At 40.8% G+C, this 10,279-nt stretch overlaps 1 protein-coding gene across 5 annotated transcripts in view; it reads right to left on the bottom strand.

Annotated features, from left to right (window-relative positions):
• LOC149525675 (uncharacterized) overlaps positions 1-10,279 on the bottom strand; it is a 444,259-nt gene that overhangs the window by 243,522 nt on the left and 190,458 nt on the right. For all 5 annotated transcript variants that reach the window (XM_089773544.1, XM_089773522.1, XM_089773533.1 and 2 more), the window contains one exon: positions 9,526-9,647. In XM_089773544.1, the coding sequence (XP_089629670.1) occupies positions 9,526-9,647 (122 nt within the window). The remainder of the gene's footprint in view (positions 1-9,525; positions 9,648-10,279) is intronic.

Genomic DNA, 10,279 nt, shown 5'->3' with positions numbered 1-10,279 from the left:
ATAATAAAACCTTACGTTTTATGAACACCAGCATTATGACCTGACCAGTAAACCACATGCCTCACTTGTAATCAGAAACACAAAAAAGGAAGCAGCAGCAGCAAAGAGAGAAGCAAATACAGTACTGTACTGTGTTAAATGTAAGACACTAAAACTAAGGCGGATGACATTTAAAAATAAAAGATTTGTCAAGGTATAGAAACTGTTTTTCTGTATGCTTCATTTAAATCAAGTGTTGGTTTTAAAGCACAATTTTTATTCCGTGAAGTTTCAAAGCTGTATTACATTGATAATCAGTTGTAAACTTTTGAAAGAACACCTACAATGTTTTGTTCAGAGTTACAATCTCCATTACTCAGCTCTTTGTAACATACGGTTCTACTGTATGTTTTACTAGAAGAGTTACTTGGTGTTGCTTGGGTCCTTAACTTAAATTAGTTTAAAAAACCTTAAAAAATAGCAAATAGTCTAGTAGCACCTTAAAGACTAACAAAACATGTAGATGGTATCATGAGCTTGGGTTGTGCCCACGAAAGCTCATGATACCATCTACATGCTTTGTTAGTCTTTAAGATGCTACTAGACTATTCGTTGTTTTTTTAAGTTTTTCCTGTTACAGACTAACTTGGTTACCCTTCTGAAGCTTTTAAGTAAGTTGTTTTTCTTCATTTAAATCATTGTTCTGGGGTGGGGGATGAGGGGTTCAATATGCAGGCTGCCCCAGGGAGAGAGGACAACCCCAGTCCTCTCTCACCAAGCAACTTGGGGCCAGGTGAGTAGTACCTTTCTGTGGCACAGCCGAAGGAGGGGTGCCTCACATGCTTCACTTGGAATCAGAAGTACGCAAAAAGGAAGCAGCAGCAGTAGACAGAGAGAAGTGCAGGCTGGGGACACGCACACAGACAAACTTTTTGAACTATACAGAAGACAGATGGTTGTTTCTCCACCTCTGCCCCTTGCTGGCCCAATGGGGTTATAGTTGTCCCAGTCCCCATCTCTGGCTCCTAGATACCCCCCTGTAGTCAATCTACAGTACAACTGTCCCTCCTATCAGACCCATTCCTTTCCAGTTTATGAGAAACAATTGAATTCCAGGCACATCCCATTGTCCTAGAATTACCAAACCCCTGACCTTGCTTTAAGTTATGGTAATATGCACACCAGTTTTGGTAGTCTTAACTCTTACCGATTCACAAACAGATGGACACACAGCCAGACAGACAAAGTGTCTAAAACATATAGTAGATTAATAGCAAATCAGTAGGATACATTGTAGCAGTTGCTTAGGGTGACCACTAAGTAGGTTTAGAAGCGGTTTCCATTATAATCCTGATTTTACACACCTTAAACTTAGAGGTGCTTCAATTGTTCATAATATAGATAATGAATTGAACCTCTATATCTGTTCATAAGGCACCTGAAAATAGATCATGTTTTTTATTACTTAGTCACAGTTCCTCAGGGAGCAGTATGTGCAAACATATTTGACCCTGTGACAGATTTTACACTGAAAACAATCACTATTTGTTATTTGCAAATGTGATTGGCTACTTACCGGTAATCAGAATATACTGCATGCCATCCGTCCTGTCCCCAACCCCACCTTTTTTTTTTTTTTTTTGCTTGCAAATTCTCCACAAACATTTGTAGCTATCTGAGGAACCTACTGTACATGGCACTTCTCTTAAAATTATTCTCATGGATAATTCTTAGTATTAATATTTGCATATTGCTATCCTCTTGATGCTAACTCCCCTTTTTCTCTATTCAAGCTTCTCTGGAGAAGTGGGCTTTGTTCAAGAAAATTCATGAACTTATTTATAATGAATATGGTTCTATGGGCATAACAACCAACATCTTCTGGAAAACCAAGATCCCTCCCTCTGCACTCCACATGGTACTAGGGCCGCAGGAGGAAGGGGAAGCATGCCGTGGTCCTGACAGTGCTGAGGGCTAGCTGCCCCTAACTCCGCCCCTTTTCCATTTTCTGTTTTTACTAGAGTGAATGCCTCCTCTGTCTGAGCTGGTCATGGCTTGGACCAGAAAGAACTGCTCTAACAAAGCACAAAGTACTCCTCTTCCACGGAATTCACTGTGTTATCTTCAAAGTCCTCACATAGTCTAGCACTCCAAGAAGATATGAACAGAGATGCTATGGACAATTTGCCAACAAATTTTACTGTAATTTATCTTCCTTCTTAAATAAGGAACTGAGGACAAAAATGAAGTGTTTTAAATTTACAAGTCCTATGTAAGACGCATGGATAGTTATTAATCACTCACAGGTGCTATGTGATTTTTCAGGGTCAGCTAGAGAACCATACCACTCCACACATCAGGAGCCATGCTGGTATGGAATATGCCTGGAATGGGAGGGATTAATGTACCTGTTGCAGCATCCCTATAGCATTTTTGGAGCTGCCAAGTTTTCTTCTGTAGTATATATGAATGTATATGCAAAATATTTTCAAATTAACTCAAAATTACTTAAAGGCAATGCACCCCTCCCCCAACAAATTGTGGTGGTTGGACAGAAGGAAACTTCACAGCTTAGGTTGGGGTGGGTAGGTAGGTTCAGAAATGTCTGGGGATAACGGGGTGGAAAGGGAAATAAAGGGGAAACTCTGGGGTAGTTGGGTGGTTGGTTGCTGAGGCTGTTGGTACTGTTGGGAGTGAGGGGACTACTGGGAAGGTACATAGGTTTGTTGGGGAGTACAGTATTGATGGGAGATATTTGAGTGCTGAGACTGATAGGTGGACTCTGTTAGTGGACTCTGGGGGGGAGGTGTTGGTGGGTGCTCAGACTGCTTGGAATTAATAGTCTGCCTGTGGGAGAAGATAGCTCTCATTGGGGATAGATTCCTGAGGCATAGCTGGGTACTGGACCAACTGAGGAAAAGGAAATGTTAGATGAGCTGGAGCTGAGTTTGCTGGGCAGGTTCTGCTGTTGCCAGCTGCCGGAGTAAGAGTTTCAGGCCGGTATCACCTCATTGCCTTGTGTATCTTACTCCACTGCCACCTTCTTCTCAACTCACCATCTCCTTCTTTAACTTCAACTGGCTCAGCTGACTCCTTCAGCAGCCAAAGAGCAACACTGCAGGAAAATGTCTGCACCCTTCCCACAGCTCAAATGGATGTATGAGCAAGTATGAGAAAAAGGACAACAAACCAGGCAACTTTCCTGGAAGTTGCAAGACACTTGGCAACTCTATGCACTAGAACATTTTTCAGTCGCTGGAGGTGGAAAAGCTTTCCAGTGCATCATTTGCAACATTTTCATAGTCATATTTTCATGAAGCTTCTCAAGAAATTTCACAAGGCAGAAATGAGTCAAACTAGTTTAACAAATCAAATTTGGATTTAATAGGTACCATATGAAGCAAGGTTAGAGGATAAGCTACTGTTTTGTGGTTTAGGGTTTTTTGTTGTTGTTTGGAGCATGTTTTATTTGTTGTTGATGGTTATTTTTAATAGAGAAGAAAAGGAAAGAATTCTAGAATAATAGAGAGGAATTGAATCCAGATGGCTTTGGTACCATAAACAGCCAAATAAATAGAAATAGGGGTCCATAGAATCTGAAATGGAAATAAATCAAACAAGGATATAAAGACAGAGAAGGTAAAACAAATAAATGGGGATAAAAGCACATCAGATTTTAAATTAAAATCAGAAAACCATGTGTTTAATTCTAAAGGGAACAGTGAGTGCCGGAATATTGAGCTATATGTTACTTTACAGAAGACTAGGTCAAGATCTTATCAGCTCTATTATGAAGAATGTCAATACAAGGCTGCACAATGATAAAATGTTTAATTAAAAATGAACATTGTGCAACTTGCCAAGTCTTTTGTACTAATCAGAAAGACGATCCAAATGTATTATGTTGTCTGAGTTACAATTTGCAGTGAATGGCTCACCACCACCCCCAATAGAATATTCTTATGATTGTGGAAGTTTGTATTGAAATATATTTATTTAAATAAAATCTTTTGCAAATTAGTTTATGTTTATCTACCTCAGGAACACTTCCATTTTTTTGACAATCTAAGCCAACTGAGAAGGTGTGAACACTTCGGTCTTATTTGCAGCAACTCTTCAGTTGAATAAGTGATACATTGGCAATTTTAAGTAACAAAGCAAAGGCTTAATATTGATTCAAAGTAGCATAAAGTAACACAAAGAATCAGGTTTAAACTAAGTTTTTTGGTTAGAATTTACATAGCCCTGTGTGAATACCAGATCTGTCCTAAAGATGTTAAACATCTAAGGAGACAAATTAACACACTAAGAAGCAGAGAGAACAGATACAGAAGCACATGACAACACATGCATGGTTGGCACACATCTTGTTTTCTCTAAGAGAAAGCAGTTTTTATTTTTTTTAATATGAACTAACTTAAAAGGACAAGGTGAGGCATGGTTACAAGGACTCAAGAGGGATTTAAAAGTATGAAAGGATGATTGGCTGGTGTATAGAAGAAAAACCAAGAGGACAGGAAGTAGCACAACTAAAAGAGGAGCTCCCTAATGCTATCCCAGCCTTCTGTGAAAGGAGAACAGGAATATGTTCAAAGAAAAGAGCAGCTACAGACATATCATAAAGGATACTTCTCATGGAGCGCAGCTTGGAGAGGCTATTAAGGACTCCTCATACAACATGGGAAATATATTCAGGCCTAAGTTTTAGAGGCACAAAATAGTCCAATGGGAACTGAAGACTACCTAGATTTTTTTTTTTTAATTCAGAACAGAAAGCACCACATATTACACCAAAAACCATAAAATGAGTACATCTAACCAGGCGAGTAACCCTCAGGCACACTAAAATAAAAAATAAATAAGGGTCTGTAATGAGCCTGAGACAGCAACATGGCCACCCACTGACCCGGAAGAGGAAGCACCCTCTATGACCCCTTGGTGGGCAAGTCCAGCCGCACCTAGCCCCACTGATAGGAAGCCGGAATATTGAGCTATATGTTACTTTACTGAAGACTAGGGCAAGATCTTATCAGCTCTATTATGATAAGACTAGGACTATAAGAGCCACGGGCAGGTCTAGGACTATAAGAGCCACGGGCTCAGTCAGAGCCAGGCAGCTGAGCCAAGAAGACCTGGCCCCGGCTCCCGCAATAAAGAGCTGAGCTCTTCCTGGCTGCTCCCACCCAGACCCCTGCCAATCTCAGAACCTTGGCCCAGACAACTGAGACACCGGCCACCGCCTGAACCCACGCTGGCCCCTCCGGGACCCTCACTGGGCCCCGACAACTGGGCTGGCCCACCTGGACCCCTGCCTGAGCCAGAGCCCATGGACATCCTGCCAGATCCTCTGTCACCCAAAGACCCCCTGGAACATTGCTGGAATCTGGTAGGCCCATGGGGGGGTTGGAAAGCAGCCCAGAGATAGTCGACCTTGGGGCAACTGAGGACATGGAGGTCGGGTGGGCAGCATGTCGCGGCCTAGACCCCTGCTGATCCTCAACCTTGTTGGTGTATAATGGTCTGGATCCCCGCCGACCTAGTGGCTGCAAGGTCACCACTATGAGGGCTCTGGTCCAGAATGCAGTGGAGTGGGTGGACCTGCATTTCCCCCCACCCCCCCACCACCCTTTCCTTTGGGTGGCAGGCTCCCCCTGTGGGACAAAAATCCCTGCACTTGTCAGCTCTTTTGAAGTGAGGAGACCCTACCCCTGCCCAGCTGGGACCTGACCAGCGCTTTAACCGCTGAATTACTGGTAATACACACTTGTCATCCTGACCCAGGGCTGCTCCTTAAATTGTGAACTATTGACTGTTTGTGTTAACCGCTTGTCTGTCTGCCCGCCCTGACCTAGGGCTGGGCCTCTCAAAACCTCGCTTGGCCAACAGCAAAGCTGAGGCAGGCCTCACGGGTTTGTGGGCACTCTAGGAAGGCAGCAGTGCTCCATCCGCTGACTAGGGTCTGATACAAAACCTAAAAATCAACCTTTGTGACTAACAAAACATTGTGTGGACAGGAATGATATATGAGGATATCATTTAGAGAAGAATTAATGTTTTTGACCATAAAATTCTGTGGGCTCAACCAGAAACTCAGCAGATGGAAAAGAGAAATGATGCACTGGTGTGAATATTAATACCTTTTTACAGGATGTTTTATAGGTCTGGAATGTCATATGTGCAACAAATGTAATGGTGATGAGGTCCAATAACTACTATTTTGTAAAAGGTGGGTAACTACTGAGAATAAACCAACACCTACAGATACAGAAAAGAAAGGTTTTAGTAAACCAAAGGGCTTTTGAGAAAAATTCCACAGTTCAGTGAAGAAGAGAGTTCAGAATCTTAGAAACAGAAGATGACATATTAGGCGATTTAGTGTTTCCTCTGGAAGTTCCAGATTGTTCCCGACTATGCATTTCTAGCTCTCAGATACCAGTCCAGTTTTAAAATGCTCTAAGAAAAGGAGATCCACCATTTCCTTTAGAAAACTACTCCAGGCTACATCTATACTGCACTGTAGTTTGAAATAAGATACGCAATATCATTTCAAAATAGCTTATTTCATAATTTGGCACTGTCTATTTGAAATAACCCACTATTCCAAAATGTACCTTACTCCTCATGAATGAGGTTTATAGGGACATCAGAATAGCAAGCCCGAAATAATGGGCTTGCTGTTAAGATGCGGGATAACTATTTCGGGATACTCCGGTATCCTGAAATAGTGCTGCAGTGTAAACATAGCCCCACTGTCCTCTCTCTCCCGCCCCTTCCATCACGATATATGTATGCCACAATATTAAGCCTATACTTTCCCCTAACAAGATTGGGATCATCAAAGATTTCTTTATGTATGTTTTTCTATCCGAGTGTAGAACTCTGAAACAATTTCATGCAAACTTCAGTCTTAGAGAATTATTGAAAAAGCGGAATTGGTGGTGACATAAGAATTTAAAGTCTGAGGAGATCTCCTTTGTTGAGCTAATGGAAAAGCTCCATTGTTAGAAACCAGAAGATTCTTAAGTCAAAATCCTAATCCCTACCAAAGTCAAAGACAAAATTCCCATTAACTTCAATGTGGACAGGATTTCACTCCTATAATTTAATCGCAGTGCAGCAACACAGAGAGAAAGTAAAAATGAAGCATCTTGAAGAAGGGTACCTACAATTCCTCACATTTTCCCTCATCATAAGAGCAAATGGAGGTAGTCAAATTAGTTCCACAAGTCAGACACCAAGGCTGTGTCTACACTGGCATGAATTTCCAGAAATGCTTAAAACGGAATACTATTCCGTTTTCAGTTTTTCCGGAAAAGGAGTGTCTACATTGGCAGGCTGCTTTTCCGGAAAAGCCCATTTTCCAGAAAAGCGTTTGTGACCAATGTAGACGCGCTTTTCTGGAAAAGAGCCCCGATCGCCATTTTCGCGATCGGGGCTTTTTTCCAGAAAAGACTACTGGGCTGTCTACACTGGTCCTTTTCCGAAACAGTGTTCCGGAATAAGGACTTATGCCCGAGCGGGAGCAGAATAGTTTTTCCGGAATAGTGGCTGATGTTGTACAGTAGAACATCGTTGCTTTTCCGGAAATTCAAGGGCCAGTGTAGACAGCTCGCAGCTTATTCCGGAAAAGCGGCTGATTTTCCGGAATAAGTGGCCCAGTGTAGACACGGCCTACATGTAACATTTTCCTTTGCATTTGTCCACAATAAGGGTGGACTCTCATGTGTCTTCAGTAACAAAAATATGGTACTCAATAATAAATAAATTCTCTTCCATGAAGTAGTGGATGGCAGAACCATTCTCAGGAGGCCAAATTCAGAAGGAATGGCATATGTAATAAAGTTGGTGTGACCTACACCCCAAGAAAGCAGAAGATGGAAAAAGCAACCAACAACAAATCAAGATCAGCTGGGCCCCCTATTTACTTTTACCTTCCTGTTGGTTGCTTTATTTGATATGACATCATTCTTTTATCCCTGGCCTCCATTTTTCCTTTATGCATACTTACCAACATGTCACTTACAATACCATTTGTATCACCTTTGAATCCAGCTCTAAGTTAATCGGCTTGTGTGCTGCCAAAATTTCTAATGGAGCAATTCATATTCAAGCCAACATAGTCCCTTTCAATAGACAGTTAAACCTAATTTATCAGTAAACAAGAAAAGGGAAAGAACTAGCTATTGTAAATACATAACATCTCTATTCAATACACTGTGTTTTGACACTTCACATGTAGCAACATACTAGCAAATAAAATATAATACAACTAATAACCCGAAACCACATGCCTGGAAAAATGTATGAAGAAAAACCACTAGCTGTGAAGTTTACATACATACATACACACACACACACACACACACACACACACACACACACACACACACACACACACACACACACCTTCTGAACATATGCATTCATGAGATCTTGATTATATATTAGGACAGGGATGAGGAAATGCTAGAATAATTAAACTCCTAGGAAAAATCCAGTACAATATAAAATCTATAGACAACAGAATGATGAGGTCCATGCCAGAGAAAGCCCCTGTACTCATTGAATTGTCAAGATGAAATAGGGCTTTCATTTATAAAAATGTGGGGACCCCATCAAAAATGCATATACACACACCCCAACAATGAAGTCCTGTACTCTCATACTTTCCTGTGGTCCCCCATAGTCCAAGAGCAGAGTTCTCCTACACTTGGCTCTCTCACCAGATGTCTTTCCCTAGTTTAACCAGCTCTCATTTTTCATTTCTATCAGTCACTCTTATCATTCTCCCCAAGTCCTGCCAGCTCATTATGGCAAGTGGTCTACGAATACACATTTGTATATTGCATATGGCAAGTGGTCTACAAAAGGCACATTTCTTGTCCAAAACTGCTTACAGAAACAAAGCCAAGACATAACAACCAAGAAGATAGAAACAGGGAGGGGAGACAAAGATAACACCGGTAATGTGTGTTTCTAGGCACTATCACATGAATACTTGACAGCTTTGAACCATTACAATTATAATGTGTATTTTACATTGTAACCACTAGTGGGTGCACCATGTTGATAGTTCTTAATTTGATATTTCTGCTGCTACTTAAACAATCTATAAAACTACCAAAAACAATGTTCTCTTCAAATGAAATAATCCTTTCTTTAGGCCTCGGTCTCCACTCTTTTACAATATGGAGTTACAGCCATGTAAAACTGATGTAGCCGAGTGGAGAATCAAGTGCCTGAATTTCCAATTTTCCTGACAGCTTGGAAGTCAGGGCAGTATTTTAGACATTCTTTTTCCTTTTTTAATTTCTTTTGAGGTCCATGAATTGTCCCCTCAGCTGTAACACAGTAGTGACACTCCAGCATACATTCCTCTGGCAGTATCACCTCCGTGTATCAATGGAGAATGGAACTTGCCTGTAAGATATCAGTGGCTGTGACCAAAGCAAAATTAATATTTTATTTGTGTGTCTTACTGTGTAGAAAAATGAATGTAAAGAACCTTAGCAGTCTATGGAACTACTGGAAAAGAATGGACCATACCTTTGACCTGCAGATAGATTCCATTCTCCAATCACAGTCAGAGCTGCATGTGATATCACCAGCAAAGTAGGGTGTTATGCTGAACAGGTGCTGGCAGTTCCAGGGGAAAAGTATGTCACAGTCTGCAACAGAAGAATGATATACCGTTACGCTCAGAATAGTGATTCTATAAAAATTATATTGCACAGTTCTGAGACTATTGTCTTTCAATAGCCCCATATTAGATCTATTCAATTTACAGTTTACAAGTAGAAAAATATTTTTTCTAACTCTCAGCCCTGCAAACATAAAATGCTGTGTTTTTATGGTTTCTGCATCACCAGCAATAATCCTAACACAATACAAGAATATTATCAAATAACAGCCACTAAAAATTTGACAATTACCATTGGCAGGTAAAATTCACTTTATCTTGGCATTTTCTGCTTTCTTACAATTAAAGTGACCTCTGTACTTGCTGTTATTGCACGATTCACCTGAAAGCTACTCATATTAAGGTGAAAGGTATGTTATTAAATTTTAGTTAGCTCTTCTGATGGTGCATGAACCAAAATGGAATCCTGCTCCCCCTCCTAAATCTGTGTGGGTTTCTATAAAGCGAGCAGTTTAAAAAAAATAGAGCATAAATGGGTTTTTTGTTATTAAGGGTAAATAGAGAGGATATAGAATACAGAGAGGAAATCTGCTGCTTTCATGTAATCAGTCACTTTTTTTATTATGAGTGAATTTCAGCTGAAATCCAGCCATGGAAGTT

The sequence above is a fragment of the Pelodiscus sinensis genome, chromosome 1 (genome assembly GCF_052426305.1).
Source record: "Pelodiscus sinensis isolate ZL-2025 chromosome 1, ASM5242630v1, whole genome shotgun sequence".
Taxonomy (NCBI): domain Eukaryota; kingdom Metazoa; phylum Chordata; order Testudines; family Trionychidae; genus Pelodiscus; species Pelodiscus sinensis.
The sequence above is the reverse complement of the archived record's forward strand: the minus strand, read 5'-3'. Positions and strand labels throughout refer to the sequence as shown.